Below are 18273 nucleotides of genomic sequence, written 5' to 3' on the forward strand. Positions count from 1 at the left end.
ACCAATCCCACTGTATAAATCACTTTTATTTCAACCTTGGCACTATTGGCCAAGACAATTCTTTGGGGTGGGTGGGTGGTGATGCATAGGGTGGGGATCCTGTGTACTCTAGGATTTTTACTAGCATGCTGGCCTCTACCCACCTGAGTTCTGGCTAAAAATATCTCCAGGCATTGCCAAATGTCCCCAAATGGGCAAAAATCACTCCAGGTTGAGAACCACTCGTATAGGCTAATGGTTCCCAATTGTTCCAACTTCACCCCTCACCATCCACTGAATGATCAGAGAAAGTTTTTGTTTTTTTTTTTAAATTTTTTTAAACATTTATTTTTAAGAAAGAGACAGAGCATGACCAGAGGAGGGGCAGAGAGGGAGACACAGAATCTAAAGCCAGTTCCAGGCTCCGAGCTGTCAGCACAGAGCCTGATGTTGGGCTTGAACCCAAAAACTCTGAGATTATAACCTGAGCCAAAGTTGGACGCTTAACCAACTGAGCCACAAAGGCACCCCTAGAAAGTTTTTATAATATAGGAGACCATTACTGAACAGAGTTTCAAGAAAATTGGCTAAAAAAACCCCCATGTAAGGACCTGTACAGTGCTGTATCAAAACCCCTATCAGTAAATACACACACACACACACACACACACACACACACACACACACACACACACACACCCTATCTTAGGAAATGAAAGAAAAACATTGCAAGAGTCAACCCTTGATGGTCAGCCTGTTTTTGGACGATCAAAAACAGAAAAATGGATTTTACATTTTTAGGATTATAAAAAGAAAAATATGAGCAGAGACCATATGTGGCCTACAAAAAGTATAAACTATTGACTATCTGGACCTTTACTGAAAAAGTTTGCTGACCTCTAGCCTAAAGGAAGAGCGATTGCTTGAAGATGGCCAAAAAGCAGAACAGCACAGGAACATTTACCACATCATAACATTCTATCCCCAAACAGAATATTGGTTGAAATCAAGCTTTGAAGGAATAGGAATGGGGAGAGTATATTCCATTCAAACCACTGTTTTCTCTCTTCTATAAAGAGGTTTCTAGCCTTCCCACCTTTCCTCAGTTAACTAGTCTATGAAGCTCTCCTATCTTTCTAATCCCCTAACCAAATTAGACCATAGGTAACTCCTACCCAGCACCAATACCCTCCCTAACTGCTCTAGGCTGCAACCGTCAATTTAAGAGTTGATTAGATATTACCATTCGCATAAAATATTTCTGTCCTCAACTGTACTGTATATTTCCTAAGCACAGGCCCCTACCTCCTTCTGTTCTCTATCCATCTATCACAGCACCTATCATTTCCCAGAATCTAGTGACATAAATGATGACATTTATTAAACATTTCACGCCCCACACACACTGTTTCCTCCAGTTTTTGCAATAGCCCTACCAGATAGATAAGAGTAAAACCAAACAGATGAAGAAACTAGGATTTAGAGAAGTTCCATAACTTACCCAGTCCACTAGCTCGTCTGTAAGAGAGCTGGGATTACAATACAGCTCTGATCTGACTATGTGTACATAATTCCCTGAACCAAGAGAAGCAGCTTTGCTTAATTCATTTTAAGCAATACTTTATGAGAGATTTTCTAAATGTATATATCAAAGTCAAGTGAAAAAAGATCAAAAGTAAAAACGTAAAGTATCCTGTCTGTGTAGACAAAGATTGGTAGATGAAGGATTATTTACTGAATTCTACATTTAAAGTAGGAATATGTTCTAGACATTTGGCTAACTTGGTTCCACATAACACGTCCCAACATGTTTCCCTTCAAGACATCACACACCAAGGATCAGCAGCTCTAAGCTCCCGACAACTTTTAAGTCACCCAACCTCCTGCATGCCCAAACCTAAACCAAAACTCACACACACTTACACACACAGACACCCTCTCTTCAAAAGGCTTGCTCAATCCATAATCCTTACCAGAATTTAACATGAATAACAAATAAAGAATAGCAAAAAAAAATAAAATAAAAAAATAAATGTTTTAGTACCAATTCTTTCCTCTATCAATTCCTAATTATATATTGAATTACTTGCTGCACGTCTGATCTTGAGGAAAGGAAAGATGAGTCTATGCCCCTTGATTTATGGCTCATCATGCAACTTACTCACTCTGCCCTCGAGGCAACCACAACAGCACGAACAGGCTCAGCCAGCTTTACAAATGAGAAATGCCATGAGGAAATGAGGAAGGGTAAAGCCAGACATGGTGGGAACAAAACTAACATTTCGGGCTACAACTGAGCAAAGTGCTGCATTTACACTGAGCTTACAGAAGTCCAGCTGTTCCCTTCATCTGAGTAGGGGGAACATTTTCCTTAGCACTCTTTTCAGTGAAACAGATTTCAGGATTTGACCCAAACTTATACCATAGCTGAAGGTGGAATTCACAGTGTGAGATTTTGGAGTTCATCAATATTAGCTAACTCTCTCGAGGCGGGGTGAATCACCAAAAACTCGCCACTATTAGCTTATCCAGCCAAAAAGTTACCTTTTCTGACTGCTTAAAAATACACATTTGGTTATTAATTTTCACTTTTAAGTAACCTTTTTTTTTTTTTTAATTTTTTTTTTTTCAACGTTTATTTTTGGGACAGAGAGAGACAGAGCATGAATGGGGGAGGGGCAGAGAGAGAGGGAGACACACAGAATCGGAAACAGGCTCCAGGCTCTGAGCCATCAGCCCAGAGCCTGACGCGGGGCTCGAACTCACGGACCGCGAGATCGTGACCTGGCTGAAGTCGGACGCTTAACCGACTGCGCCACCCAGGCGCCCCAAGTAACCTCTTTTTTAAGCTAAAGCTACATTATAATTGCATCCCAATTAGAAATTCCAACCCCACGCCATTTTTTTCCTGTCATAGACCCTTCAGAAGACAAGTTTGTTTCCTCCCATTCTATTCTTACTCTTTGATTTAAAACACCAATTGCCTAATTGCCAGACATATTACAATAAAATACCTATGCTAATGAACAAAAAGAATAACAAACAATATGGCAAGAGAAAAGTTGGATTAGTATTCCAACAAAGAACTGAATTTCCTACAATTATGTGAAGGAAAGAAGGGAAAAAGCAAGTGATAAATTACCCTTGAGTTCCATAATTAAAAAAATAGGTTCTGTAAGTAACCTTTCATACTAAAGTAGGCTTTGAAAAAAGCAAATCGGAGGCGCCTGGGTGGCGCAGTCGGTTAAGCGTCCGACTTCAGCCAGGTCACGATCTCGCGGTCCCGGAGTTCGAGCCCCGCGTCAGGCTCTGGGCTGATGGCTTGGAGCCTGTTTCCGATTCCGTGTCTCCCTCTCTCTCTGCCCCTCCCCCATTCATGCTCTGTCTCTCTCTGTCCCAAAAATAAATAAAAAACGTTGAGAAAGAGTGCCTTTAAAAAAAAAAAGAAAAAAGCAAATCAATGGGGCGCCTGGGTGGCTCAGTCGACTTCGGCTCAGGTCATGATTTCGTGGTCCGTGAGTTTGAGCCCTGCGTCGGGCTCTGTGCTGACAGCTCAGAGCCTGGAGCCTGTTTCAGATTCTTTGTCTCCCTCTCTCTGACCCTTCCCCATTCATGCTCTCGGTCTCAAAAATAAATAAACATAAAAAAAAAAATTGAAAAAAGCAAATCAAGAATGCCACTGTCAAACAGAACTAACAGCCAAGGCAACAAAAACTTTTTCATAACAGTAATAAAATGCTGGAAAAAGAATCTAAAAACCTATAGTTTTCTAACTGTATTTCTCAGAAGCTTACTCTTTCCAAGAAGGGAAAAAATAAGACCGATCCTAACGAATATTACTTCAGGAGGTATTATTTTAACAAAACACAAAACTGATGACTCAATTGTAATCTCAAAGAAATAAAATAGAAGTATGGGCTAATGCCACAAAAGAGTGAAAATGTCTACTTTAGAAAAAGACACGTATGTGGGATAAACAAATTAGGAAAAGAGAGACTCTATGGTAACAAAGTCTTCTAACGCCATCTAAAACAAACCAAAAAAATTATCCTGAAATTCCCAAACTCCGATTTTAAAAGTAAATTATTTTATAATTAAAATAACTACACAAAATTAACATAACTCTGAGTGCTGGCCAAGAATATACAGTATTTCTAGTCACTTACTACAGACCACAAACCAGAGTATTTGTGGATTTGGCTCATATCATGCTGATGAGATGCCAAAGATAATTTTCCCCCTCCAGTGAACAAGGTCAACTACTAACCTAGCTTAACTGTACACTGGGGATATGTAAAATCCTTTTCATACGCAAAAAAGTACCAAGGAGGATTTGGTACTGCCCTCCCCCTTTTAAGAAGGGCAATGAAGGTTTATGCAATTGTTGGATTTATCAGAATAAGCGAGTAAGTGCAGAATGAACCCCACACACTATTTACAACTGGAGAAGCTAAGTTAACCTTGAAGATTAGCTGTACTAACATGTACCTGAGGCTTTAAAAGGTCTATATCCAAACTCGCTCAAAGTTAAAAAAAAAAATTTTAAGTGTAAAATAGTTTAAATAAGGTCTTAAATCAACAAGGAAGTCCTTTGAAGCTGTTTTTCTTCATCCCCAACAACCTGGTGAGGTTCGAATAATCACAGCAACATTGGAAAGTGTGTGGGAGGCCAGGCACTGGCTACGTGTTTGCATATACTATCTTCTTCTTCTCCTTTTTTTTTTTTTTAATGTGTATTTATTTTGAGACAGAGAGAGAGAGCATGAGCAGGATAGGGTCAGAGGTGGGGGGGAGGGAGGGAAGGAGGGGGGAAAGGGGGAGAGAGAGAGGATATCCCAAGACGACTCTCTGCCACCAGCACAGAGCCTGACACAGAGTTCAATCCCCTGAACCAGGAGGTCATGACCTGAGCAGAAACCAAGAGTCAGACACTCATCCAACTGAGCCATCCAGGTGCCCCTCTTATTATTCCTTATAATAGGCATGGCCATTTTAAGATGGGGAAAATGAAGCTAAGAGGTATAGTAAATTCACCCCCAATAAATCTGACTTGAGAGCTTGTGTTCTCAACCATTCTGCTTGTAAGGCTTTATCTTGATCTTTAATATATGGGAAAACAGGCCAATATCACTGTGTTAACACATGCATACACACATACAATCCTTCACCCTCATCAAGAAGTAGTGAAACAGGGGCACCCAGGTGGCTCAGTTGGTTAAGCATCCAACTTTAGCTCAGGTCATATCTTGGGGTTCATGAGTTCAAGCCAGCACTGGACTCTGTGCTGACAGCTCAGAGCCTAGAACTTGTTTTGGATTCTGTGTCTCCCTTTCTCTCTGCCTCTCCCCTGCTTGTGCTCTGTGTCTCTTTCTCTCTCTAAAATAAACAAACATTACAAAAAAAGTGATTGGGAGAACATGAGTATGACACATTTATTAAAAAAATAAATAAATGGTGAAACACACACACCCCTACTAACCCTTGGACAGGCAGACAAGAGTGGTTTAGTGACTTTTTTTTTATCCTGATAATAGAAAGCTGTACTAGTGAAATGGCATTTGCTAATAATAAACAGCACCTACGGATCCAACTGGATAAAAATTTTACAAAATTTCTATTCACTCCTCTTTCTTGCTGAATAGTTCAACACGTGCTCAGGAAACAGAATATAAATTTACAAGGGAGATCATCTATTTAAACATGTAACACCACCCTCAAGTGAGCTCTGTAAATTCTCAAATATTACCCCCTAGTTAAGGAGCACGGTTTTTACCTCAGAAGGACTCTGGCTCAAATGCTGACACTTCTAACTCTAAGCCTCAGTTTTCCCAGCTGTAAAAAGGGGGCAACACTCCCCCACTGGTTATAAGGCTGCTGGAGGCGCATACAGTAAGCACTTAACTCACAAGTGCTCACTGCTCTCCTTACAAGGCCAGACTTCATTAAAAAGTTCTTGCCGGGGCGCCTGGGTGGCTCAGTCGGTTAAGCGGCCGACTTCGGCTCAGGTCATGATCTCACAGTCCGTGAGTTTGAGCCCCGCGTCGGGCTCTGTGCTGACGGCTCAGAGCCTGGAGCCTGTTTCAGATTCTGTGTCTCCCTCTCTCTGACCCTCCCCTGTTCATGCTCTGTCTCTCCCTGTCTCAAAAATAAATAAAACGTTAAAAAAAATTAAAAAAAAAAAAAGTTCTTGCCAAAGGCTAAGTAAAATAAACAAAATGGAAGAGGTCTTGATTAATGAAAATAAATTAGTTCATGAACAACAAAGCAAAGAAAAAAATAGGTTAAGAAACCAAGAGGAAGTAATTCCATCCACCACTGGGGGGAAAATAGGGTTCTTTTTTTTAAATGGATAAAAGAAGTCATTTATACAAATAGTCCCATAATCGAAAGGTCTTTTCCACAGGAGAAAACTATTAATTTCCAAAAAAAATCTAAGATAATTTCTTCCAAATATAAAAAATAAAAATTGAGGCCTCAATCCCTATTTCACACCCTCACCACCTCACCTGATTAAAAAGCTTACAAAATGCTACCCATCGTTCATCTGCTAAATGAGGTCTTCTTGTCTGCTGAGACTGCATAATTTAAAAAGCAGGTAACAAAACTGCAACTTGAAGAACTCAGAGACCCAATAACTAACACCAGAAGTGGTCTCAGAACCAACACAAAGACAAAAGAGGGAAATAAGCACTAAAATAAGGACGAGAACCACACTCAAGAAATTCCTAAACCCTTTCTTTTATCAAAGTGGTCATACTTTTTCACTTACATAGCTCCTAGTGGTTTACAAAGCTTTCATTTGGGAATACCTGAGATCAAAGTAAAGCTTGGAGAAGGTAAGTAACTTTCCCAGGAAAGTAAAGCTACATATTCTCTTACTTGTTCCTTTCCAAGGGTTGGCAAGAGCCTCTCCCTCCCTTGCTGGTTTACCTGGTCCAACAGGTATTCATTCCCTCAGGAGCAAATGACTCTCCATCTACTTGGCAAAACCATCAAGGATGTGTAATGACCATCTTTAGGTTTCCAAATTCAGTGTCATTTCCATATTAGAAAGGGAAATATCTAGTGAACTGAAAGAACTCTTTGGTCCAGACATTGTAGAAATCTTATGCATAGATAAGGACAAGTAGATAGTCATATTTGGTATGATTGTGTTTTTTAGTTTATTTATTTGAGAGAGAGAGCATGAGCAGTGCAAGGGCAAAGAGAGAAAGAGAGAGAGAAACCCAAGCAGGCTCTGTGCTATTAGCACAGAGCCTGATGTGGGGCTCAACTCACGAACCATGAAATCATGACCTGAATCAAAATCAAGAGTCGATGCTTAACCGACGGAGCTACCTAGAAGCCCCATTATGACTTTTTGAGCTGGGGACTTTGGTGGTCTAGTCAAGGAAATAATGATTCCTCTGAATAGAAGTCATAAAATAATTCGTCACAGCTGCAATATAAAATAAAAACCACTGTTAGGAAAGCTTAAGATTTCTTACCCATTAAGTGGGGAAAAATATGCAGATAAAACATTAATAAGAACATTTAAGATTAAAATCAATTTTCTGATTGGTAATAAAACTATAAATCTAAGACTTTTCCAATGTAAGCCCAAAGGAAGTAGGATATAATTAAGCTATTTAAGAAACAGAAAATAGTGGGGTGCCTGGGTGACTCAGTTGATTGAGCTGACTCTTGGTTTTGGCTCAGGTCATGATCTCACGACTTATGGGATCGAGCCCAGCATCAGGCTCTGTGCTGACAGTGTGGAGCCTACTTGGGATTCTCTCTCTCCCTCTTTCTCTGCTTCTCCCCTGCTCATGCACTTGAACATACTCTCTCTCAAAATAAATAAACTTGAAAAAAGAAAATACCTTAGTTTTTCCAATGAATGCATTACTAAAGGGCCATGAGATCATACTCCAAGTGTGATATGTCTGAAATGGAGTCCAAGTTTGCTTTATTCACAATTTCTTTGTTTACTATAGTCAAATATTTCTGATTTTCATCTTCATGGCACTTGAAAAAGAACCACCAACAATAGTTTTAGAGCTAGGATTAATTTGAATGACAAGAAAACAACAATAATTGTCATAGCATCCTATATCTATTCACTTAAATGTCAGATAATTCAGGGGTGCCTGAGTGGCTCAGTTGGTTGAGCATCCAACTTTGGCCCAGGTCATGATCTTCAGGTTCATGGGTTTGAGCCCCACGTAGGGCTTTGTGCTAACAGCTCAGAGCCTAGAGCCTGGTTTAGATTCTGTGTTTCCCTCTCTCTCTCTCTCTGTCCCTCCCCTACTCATGCTTTCTCTCTCTCTCAAATATAAAAACAAAAAAAAAATTTAATGTCAGATAATTCAATTTTATTTTAAAAAGTACTATATACCAGTGCAAAGCAGAGAGCAAGTAAAAAGTCCAGATCACCACAATGAAAATGCTTACTAATAGCCCCAAATTTTATACACGTGAAGGTCACAAGAAGCCAAGGAGAAAGAAAAAAAGAAAAAAAAAAAGGATGAACTTTTTTTTTTTTAATTTTTTTTTTTCAACGTTTTTAATTTTATTTTTGGGACAGAGAGAGACAGAGCATGAACGGGGGAGGGGCAGAGAGAGAGGGAGACACAGAATCGGAAACAGGCTCCAGGCTCTGAGCCATCAGCCCAGAGCCTGACGCGGGGCTCGAACTCACGGACCGCGAGATCGTGACCTGGCTGAAGTCGGACGCTTAACCGACTGCGCCACCCAGGCGCCCCAAAAAAGGATGAACTTTTAATAAATTTTCCCTGAACTGTCAACACACTGAGAAAAACCAAAAAACCCAAATATAAGCATCTCTTGCTTGTAGCTGTGGAAATTTTTACTACCATGTGACCTATAATCACTAGGGGAAGATTTTCTTTGCTAAAAGAGGATACTGAATTGTCAAGGATAAACAATTCTTAACATACTGCCTTTTCTACTCAAATTGTCTTTTTCTAAATTAAGATAACTTTATTAGACTTTCCCTCCATCTATTGATTTTTTGGATCTCTTTTTGTCTACCTTACGACTTCCCAAACTCCAAAACTGTGAGCAAATAAAATTTCTGTTGTTTAAGCCACATAGTCTATATAGTATTTGTCATGGTAGCCCTAGCAGGCTAATACAGCATTCAAACCAACAAAACAATCAGTAAGAATTTTTCTGGTGTCCAAACCTTTTAATTCTTACAAAAGTTCCCTCAAAATGAGCTTACTACATCCATCTCCCAGCACTACTAGGGACGCTAAAGCAAATTTCCAGCTAACTACTTCCAGAAAGAAGGTAGACATAATGGGTTTGACCTGCTTACAAGGGGTTAAGAAAAACATGCAAACATTTTCCAATCAGGAAAGGAAATTCTGAAATAAAACAAGAATCAGGCTTTGGCTCCTAAAAAATGAGAAAGTTTAAGAATAAACATCTATGACCCACAGGTTCCTGAAAGAACTTAAATGCAATTTTAAGTTGGTTCTCATAGTGGCTTTGGGTGAGTTGCCCAACCCTTCTATTACTCAATTTCACATCTGATGTTAGCACATGACTGCTTGTTAGTTAGCACTTTTAAAACTTACTGGATGAAAGATGACGAGTCAGTCATTCATGACTACAAGATTTGTGATAATAAAATTTACTTTTAGGATGCATATTGCATCAAATATGCTATTTTGGTAATGAAAGGATTTTGGGGTAAAGTCCCCACCTCATTGTACCATCTCAAAAGAGGACTCATTATAATCACCATATGTATTTGAGAAACCCAAGGAGGGTTAAAAGAAATACCAATGAAACGTTTGTAAAGAGCATATATTCCGCTATTTAAAAAAATGCATATCCATTTGAAAGGTGTCAAAATAAGCCCTAAAACAAAGATAATCAAGAATAAGTGGCCTTGGAATCAGTTATCAAAGAAGGTAGTCTTCACATTCTTCATCAACCAAAAAACCAAAAACACTCCCATAATGTGAAATGGAAATCTATTTTAGATATGTTCAACTCACAAAAATCCAACTCTAAATCCATCACACTAAATCAGTATTTAAATTAATTAAATCATAACTTTGAGGGGCGCCTGGGTGACTCAGCTGGTTGAGCATCGGGGTCTTGATTTCAGCTCAGGTCATGATCCCAGGGTCATGGGATCGAGCCCTGTATCAGGCTCCGTGATGAGCAGGGAGCCTGCTTACGATTCTTATTCTCTCTTTCCCTCTGTCCCTCTCCCCTGCTCATGCAGGCGCTCTAAAATAAAAAAAAAAATAAAAATAAAAGCTACTTTGAAAGATGCCTATAACTATACTATTAGTTCTTCCTAGCACAGTAGACAAATTTTGGACAGGTCAATTTCATTCATACACTAACAAAAGGATTTTAAAGTTTCCTGAATTGCCATTTTATCTGGAGCTACCTTTTCAAAGGATTCTTGGGTAATCACTTAAAGGATACACTCTGTCATTGCTGCAACATCCAGTTTATCAATATCAGGTGAACCAGGGCAACACTTCTTGAATTCTTTTCGAAGATCAAAAAAGGAATAGAAGCATTCAGGCAATAATACATTCTGAGGAAGGACAAGGTAGACACTGTTAACTCGATGAATTTAATGTTTCTCTAATAATTAGGAACCTAAGAATTGCATGGAGTATATTTTACCAAAATTAATTTTTAAAATTAAATATAAGAGTGACTATTTTCTGGTACTGTATTATATCCTATATACAAGTGTCATGGAAAAAAATTATCTTATTTTAAGGCAATAGATTACATTTGTGTTCCATTACACATTCCATTCAAAACACTTCTGAAGCTATAGTTGGGCTGTCATACATTTTCTAATTGATAAAATTACACTCTTTTCAGCCATAATCATTTCATACAGTCTATATTTTCAGGCAGCAACATTAGCCCTCTCAGTTCTCATAAAGATGCTTATATTTACAGTGTCTACCCAGATATAGGATTGTTACAAAACATAGTTAAATACTAGGCTCATATAATACTCATATTTTTATACTAAAATCAGAGCAAGATAGTAAATTCCTGATTACCTAAAAAGCATGATTTTGTGCCAAATTATAGTTCCACATTAGTTTTGTGACCAATATTCTAGCTATACCTGAGAACTCAAATTAGACTCAAAAAAAAAAAAAAATCACAAATCTCAAGGGTAAAGAAGAAATAGTTACCCTACTGTTCTTAGCTACTAGTACTACTCTCATACTTATTAAGCAAGTTCAACTGTCTGGGCAAATATTGTACTAATGCATTTTTGTTTCCCTTAGTAGAAAAAAGCCCCATCAAATAACTGTCAAAGATGAATTTAAAACTGAATTTAGATTTTTCTTACAATTTCAAAATAGTTTCTGTTGATTTACTGGGAATTCCTACCTACTTATACATTAGAAAGTCAAGGAAATAAAGACTTAATGTTTGCAACCATAACATTTATACAATGTCTCTTTCTATTCAGATTTCCTCATTGGATCTATCAGATGTACACCTGCTCATGCTATAATTAAAATAGATGTCTGGCAGGGGCAACTGGCTGATTCAATTGGTAGAGCCTACAACTCGATCTCGAGATTGTGAGTTCAAGCCCCATGTTGGGTGTAGAGATTCACAAAAAAATAAATAAAATCTTTAAAAAAATGAAATAGATATCATTGTACCATGGTCAGAGTTTTCAAAACAGTTACTTAAAAAAATGGTGAAATCTTCAGGATTATCTACAAAAATGTTCATTTAAAACCTGTTGATAACTCACATTTTACAATAAAAGATTTTAAATAGCTGTATCCACTTAAAAATACTTAACATTTAATTCCTACAAAAGATATTGATGTTATACTAATTATAAAATAGGCTAAAAAGTGTGTGTAGTATGAATGCTCCTTGTAAAAATGAGGCTTTTCTACAAAAACCTGGAAGAATATTTTCAAATATGTTCATATTAGAGAAAAATAATAATATTGTTTTCTGAATGGCAGGATTATTATGTTTTACCATTTTCTCTCCCCCTTCCCCCCTGCCATGAATAGAATTCCTTTATGTTACTAAATTAGTTTCTGGTTTTAGGATACTAAGTTGGTTCAGGTTTCTTTATGAAAATCCTAATAGAAGTGATTCAGGAAAATGTCTCAATTGTTCTCTGGAGGTTTCCCCACATTTTAAAGCAGCCCATCTAAAATAACAAAAACAGCTGTTTTCCTCAAGCCAAATAGGGAAAGTATTAAGTTTTAGCCCTCTCCAAAAGAATTTGAAAGGGGAAAAAAAAAATCCTCATATGTCTATTTCTGGATCAAGGGGATAGCAACTGGTCTAACATTTAATTAACAAAAAACACTCCCCGTGCCCACCCCTTTAGCCAAGTTATTACAAAAGTTGCTATAAGAGGAGTGATTTTCTCAACCTTTAAGATCTAGGAACTTGAGTTTCTCCCTTGAATTTTTGAAACTGTCATCATATATTTAACTCCTTTCTTTCCATTTCCCTAGTGCGGTAAAAAGAAAAATCTGTACTGACTAGTCACTATACTTGGGACATCAATTGTCAGTCTGAATCTTTCTTTGAAGACTTGCTTCATCCAGTTTCCTGAAAATACTTCATCTTTTCAAGTTCAGTATTTGCCTACCACAATAAAAAGTTACAGCTCAAACTAATTAAGTTGATAAGATCAACGATATTAGCAATGATTGGCTACATTGGGGCTGCCCTCTGCTGTCTCCATTTCCCCACAGCCCCCTCAGTATTCTTCCCAGAGAGGAGTCACATTTTTACAGTAAGATTATGTTTTTTTCACTCCATACCCTTTTCTATGTCAGAAAGACCAGCAAAGGTAAAAGATGAAGGCTGACCCTACTGTTATGATACAGTATTTAATCAGCTTTGAATATTTACTTTAAGTCAAAGTGCAGTATGCTATAATTAATGTTTCACTAGTTATATGACTAGGTCTTTACACAGTACAAAGCTCTTTAATGAAATTAGTTACGATTAACAAGGTTTAATTAAACTATTTTTCTTTGCTCCTTCCTTTCTAGGATAAAGCATTTTCTACAGAAGGGAATATTACAATGTCTTAAAATTTAAAAGTAAATGTTCTCTCCTGCCTACTTGCTGTTACTTTAAATGTCAAAATTCAGCTAATATGCTTAGAAAAGGGGGAATGGCAACCATCTCAAAAACTTAACATAAAACAAAAAGAGAAACTTTTGTTAAGTCACCAGAGGGTATCTATAAAATTACTGCAATCTCAAAGATCTCTATTAAAGGGTCATGATTTTTTTTGTGGTAAAATATACATAACACAATATTCACCATTTTAACATTCAATAATATACACAACACAATATTTACAGTTCAGTGGCATTAACTACATCTCACACTGTTGTGACACCATTACCACTATTCCTTTGTTATCTTCTCAAACTGAAATTCTGCCAGGAAACAATAACTCCCGACACACATCTTTTTAAAATGGAGAAACTTGGATAAACCATGGGGGGAAAAAAAAAAGCCTCCAGTCACCCCCAAAGGAAGGTCCAATCATTCTCCGAGAAGCCAGCACTCTTACCTTCTTGGAAGCCTCAGGATGCAAGATTTGCCTGACATGAAGCTGCCCGTCAGTACACAGACAGAAGGAAGTTCCAACCCCAATATTCAGTTCATTGCTTACTGACTGGTTAAACTGTAAACAAGACACAGGGATGCAACTTAAGCAGGATTTACAAACTCCGGCAAAGTGGCCCCACGTGTTGGTAACCAACGAAAACCACGCTGCCATAAAAGAGGACACCAGTGCTGGGGCAACATTAGAAAGAAAGGCTCCGTTCCCACAAGCTATCTAGAATCCTTTGGATTGACTAGCTTTCCAATCAACCCACAGTTCACCCGCAGGAGAATTTAGTATAGACATTCTCCCTTCAGTGCCCCCGTCTACTTTTGCGCTAAATCCACATTCAAGACTTTTAAGTCGGGTCTCGTTTCATCAGCAGGTTGCCTTCAGATTACATCATTCCCTGGTGTTATTTTATGTTCGGATGTTTCAAGATTAAGAAAGATGCCAGTTTCTGATAAGCAAAGGCGGTTAATGGGTATACAGACCTCTGGGAAGTCTGGCAACACTTTCCCTGGAACACAATCCCAAATGATAACTTTCCCCTATTAATTCGCACCTCGTGTCCTGGCGCACAGGCCAAGAGAGCACCGGACACGCACCTGTGCACAGGTGTTTAGCGCCCCGCCCTATCCCTGATCCAGTACCCGTCAGAACCAGGAAGCAGCAGGTTTTTAGGTCACCTCAATTCTGTTAAGGGGATTCCACCAGTTTCACAGTGACCCAACGATCAGTCCTACGTCTTCGGGTCTGCAAGCCCTCCCCAGCTAGGATCAAAGCCACTGAAGAAGTAATAAGGGAACCCAAACCGAGCCTTTAGGAGGAGTTCAGAAGCTTGAAGCCAAGCAGGCACCCTCAGCTTCCCACCGAACTGGGGCCGCCTCTGGCACGCCTCGCCGGGCCCACCCGCTCATCTACACTACAGCGCCCTCTGTCCTAGCGTTGAGCCACACACCCAAAGCCCCGCAGAGGACGGGCGCGTCGGGCGTCTGGGCCTCGGGATGGGGGCGCTAGGATTCAACCTCTGCTCCTCAATTGGTAAAACCCGACTGCTCCTGAAGCCCCAGGAAAGACCCGAAAACTAGCGAGTTTGGGCCCACGACGCTAGGGGCTGGGAGGCTTGGAGGAGCAGCGACCTCCTCCCAAGAGGTCCACCTCGGCCTCCAAGGCCGGGTTTCCACCCACGCGGTTGGGCGTCTTGCCACTCTGCCCCGGGGATGTGCGTGGACCCGCCGGCGAGGGCGTGGGACCTGGTGTGGCTGGGCTGCCTTGCGGGGGACGCCGGAGTGGCCTGGATAAATGTGGACCGCGCGGCCCAAGGCTGTCTGTCACCTGTCGAAGGGCTTGGTCCAGCTGCGGCGCGGAGGACAGGCTTTCCGCGTCGATCTTCGTTTCTTCTTTACAATCCTCCGTCAGCTCCAACTGATCCGGTCTAACTAGCACTTCATGCAACTGTCCCACCTCCAGGGCGGAAAGAAACTGGGGTCAGTTTCCCCCTTCCTCAATTTGGAAGCCTCCATATTCACCCTCCTTCCTCGCTCCCCTGCTGGGGCGGCCAGCGCGGCTGCAGGGTTCTGGCCACAGAATCAAAGCTCACTCGTCGCGAGCGGCTCCGGTGGCAGAGAGGTCGGCACGGCCCTGCCTCCGGCCCCACCCCCACCCGGATCAGGTCGGAAAGGCCCAGAAGTGGGAACCCGAGCCCCAAGGATCTCACCCCGGCTCCGCGGGGCGTCCCCCGACGGGCAGAGAACCTGGCTCGGCTGCGCCCGGCCGCTCCACCTGAGCCAGATTTCAGATTACTGAAACGGTTCCCAGGCCGTTGGCCAACAAGTTTGGTTTTACTCTGGATTCTGTAGGCCTCGGGTCCAGCCTCATAAGTGGCTAAACGAGAGCACTTGTTTACCGACTCTCCAAACTTCTACAATAAACTTCTTGCCCCACTCCTATCAATTGGACAGAAATCTGGAGGAATACCTTCTTGTTGGCCAGATCCACGACTTTCCATAACAGCAGGATCAGCTCCTTCTCATCAGAGCCCAGCTTGGCCCCGGTAGCCCCAGCAGTGATCCCAAAAAGCACCACCAAGTAATCCGGAGACGCCGTCATGACGATAGGTGGGGAGGGGGAGAGGGGGGTCGGGAGGCGGTGAGGCGGGGTGGAAGTGAGAACGAGAAAACCCGTGCTAAAACCTCTTCCAAGAGAAAAAGAAGAAAGAGCGCCCGCCCCCCCCTCCTCGCCGCCGCCGGTGCAAAAGGCGGTAACCAACCACCCTAGCCCACACCTGGTCGGTGCTCCACACCCTGGGCAGGAAGGGGGTGGGAAGGAGGGCGCAGGAGGCCTGCCCTTTTTGTATTCAATTGCCCGTGCGTCTATGCAAAAAGCCAGGAGCTGGGCTGCACCCCGGGTGGAGCGCGCAATGGCTGAAAGCTTTTCTGTTTTGGGATGTGGCTCTACCTGCCCGCCCCTTCCCCCTCCCCCACGTGGTGCAGGTAAGAGACACCTGGCGGCGCCGGCCCATTGGCTCCTTCAAACCACGACGTGGCAGCGGTGGGGGTGGAGGCCGCCTGGGGAAAGGGGAGGAGGGGGCGGGAGACAATGGCTGGATGAATGGAGACGGGAGGGCGAGAAGGAAGGAGGGGGAGACGTGAGGGGCGGGGAAGAGGCGGTTGCCACCCGAAGGGTAGCCGAGGCCAGACGGGAAAAGGGTGAGGGGTGAAGGGCGCGGAGGGGAGGGCCGGAGTCGCTTGTAGGGGGTCACCCCTTTGGAGGTAATCGAGAGGGATGGGGGGCTTGGAAAAATGTCGACTGTGGGGGAACTAAGCCGGGGGTTCTAAAGGGTCAAGGGAAAAGGCCTGGCGCAGGAAGGAGAAAAGAGGCCAGAGGTGAAGCCTGGGGTGCGGAACTGCTCAGGGCCCGGCGCCCCAAGAGGGCGAACCGCGGAGGGAGGCACCGGCCAACCATAGCCGGGAAGCGGCAGGGGCAATTGCCAAGCACCGGGAAAGCCGCTCCTGAGCCCAACACACCTTTAAGTGCAAACAGTAGGTGAAACCTTGTGGGCCCTCCCTCTCTCCCGGCCAGAGCCCAGGCCTGAGCTCCTCCAAACCCCGGGACGCTACCCACCTTCTGGAGACACAGCCAGACGCCCGGGGCAGCACGCCCAGCCACCAAGTTTCGCCCAAAGGCGCAGAGGCTGCGCGCTACGGAGCAGGGAGTCCCCGCGAGGAAATTTAGGCACAATGGACCCCACTTCCTTGTCTCTCTTCTACTTCTTAATTGCCACGTCTTGTTTGGTTCTGGCTGCTAGCTTGAGACTAGAACCTTCTCCATGGCTGGGCCCACAAACTTTGTTTTGCTCTGGGCCCTAAATAAAACATACACACTAATGTTTTCCTAAATCAGGCCAAAGCAAACTTTCCCTCAGTTCCCAGTTCTGACCCCTACGTCCCTCCTCATACCTTTGCCTTTGTACTTATGTGTCGATTTGGCCAACTTTGCGAGCAGTTTCCCTTCTCTCGCTAAGCTAGGTCTGCACAGAGGCTTATGCGCCCACTATCGCCACCCAGCCACCAAGTCAGAAGGCAATGTGGTTGGGACCTGTTGACGTGGGAGAGGAAAGAGCCAGAGGTGACGTTTCCTGGAGTTTTATGTTTCCAACTTATCTATTATTGGAGAACCGAAATCGGTCCGAAGTATTACTTAGTTGGGCCCAAGGTGTCCAGCCCTTTGTGTTCATGGTGTGAAATCGGGCAAGCATATATATAGTCACTGCCGGAACCCGCTCCGGGTACAGATCTGAGAACCTATCGGGATGCGTGTCCGGGAAGGCGGGAGAGCGCGCTTTCCCCGTCGCGAGGCAGCGCGGACACAGTGGGGAGCGGCTGAGCGTTCCGGGGGCAGGGAGGAGGGAGTCTGAGGAGCCCAGGGCCGCGCCGCTGCGTTTCCCGGCAGGACTGTGCGGGCGGAGGCGCTGCCGCCCGCGGCGCAGGTAGCAGCTCGCGTCCCCAGAGAGCGGGCGGAGGCTGGGGCTAGGTAGCGCTTCACCGGCCCACGAGAGTGCTCGGGGCCATCCTCGTCCGCAGCTCGAGCTCCAGGGGCGAGTGCTTTCAGTTCCTGGACCGCAGAGTGCGTGGTGGGGAAGGCGCCCCCCGCGGTTCTCGGCGGGCTCGCCCCTCACCCCCGGTCCCCGAGCCGCGCTCCCCGGCCCGCAGGCGCTGCGGGGGCAGGGACTGGGCGCGGAACAAGACAGGGAGGGACCTGGAAAAACCACCCAGATTGCATTGCAGTGGGCGAGGCCGCCGGAGGAGCCGGTTCCCCCGAGCCGCCTCCCCGCGGGGCGTTCTCGATGCGCGGTTCCCAGGTGCTCGGCTCTGCCTGGGTCGGGAGGTGCCGCCTGGAGGCGACGCGGGGCTGGGTGCGTGGCCCCTGCGGGGCGGACCCGAGCGCGAGCCGCGACCGCCCGGAGGCCCAAGGCGGGACGGCGGACTGTGGCTGAGAAAGTGGTTAGAACGGCTCTGAAGTCCTGCTCCGCCTGTCCTCTGTGGCCTCTGGTCTTCGGATTAATCATTTGTATAGCGCGTTTGGATAAACTGGGAACTTTATCCGCGCGTTTGTCGGGGATTCCGCGGCGTTATCCATATTCGATTTGAATCACCGAGCTGCCCCTTTTCAGAGCT

General features: G+C 43.5%; 1 protein-coding gene across 5 annotated transcripts in view; it reads right to left on the reverse strand.

Moving 5' to 3' along the window:
* ESRP1 (epithelial splicing regulatory protein 1) overlaps positions 1-16086 on the reverse strand; it is a 66317-nt gene extending 50231 nt beyond the window's left edge. For 2 of the 5 annotated variants that reach the window (XM_086695520.1, XM_086695519.1), the window contains exons 1-4: positions 15575-16084; positions 14933-15061; positions 13559-13672; positions 10432-10546 (exon numbers count right to left, since the gene is read on the reverse strand). In XM_086695520.1, coding sequence (XP_086551646.1) covers positions 10432-10546; positions 13559-13672; positions 14933-15061; positions 15575-15706 — 490 coding nt within the window. In that variant the 5' untranslated portion in view covers positions 15707-16084. Of the gene's footprint in view, positions 1-10431; positions 10547-13558; positions 13673-14932; positions 15062-15574 lie in introns of all 5 variants that reach the window. The other 3 variants (XM_025922632.2, XM_086695521.1, XM_025922631.2) reach the window with 3 other exon arrangements.
* Between the last annotated feature and the right edge of the window lie 2187 nt (positions 16087-18273).

Source organism: Puma concolor, chromosome F2 (assembly GCF_028749965.1).
Source record: "Puma concolor isolate L17-30 chromosome F2, mPumCon1.1.hap2, whole genome shotgun sequence".
In the NCBI taxonomy this organism is placed as follows: domain Eukaryota; kingdom Metazoa; phylum Chordata; class Mammalia; order Carnivora; family Felidae; genus Puma; species Puma concolor.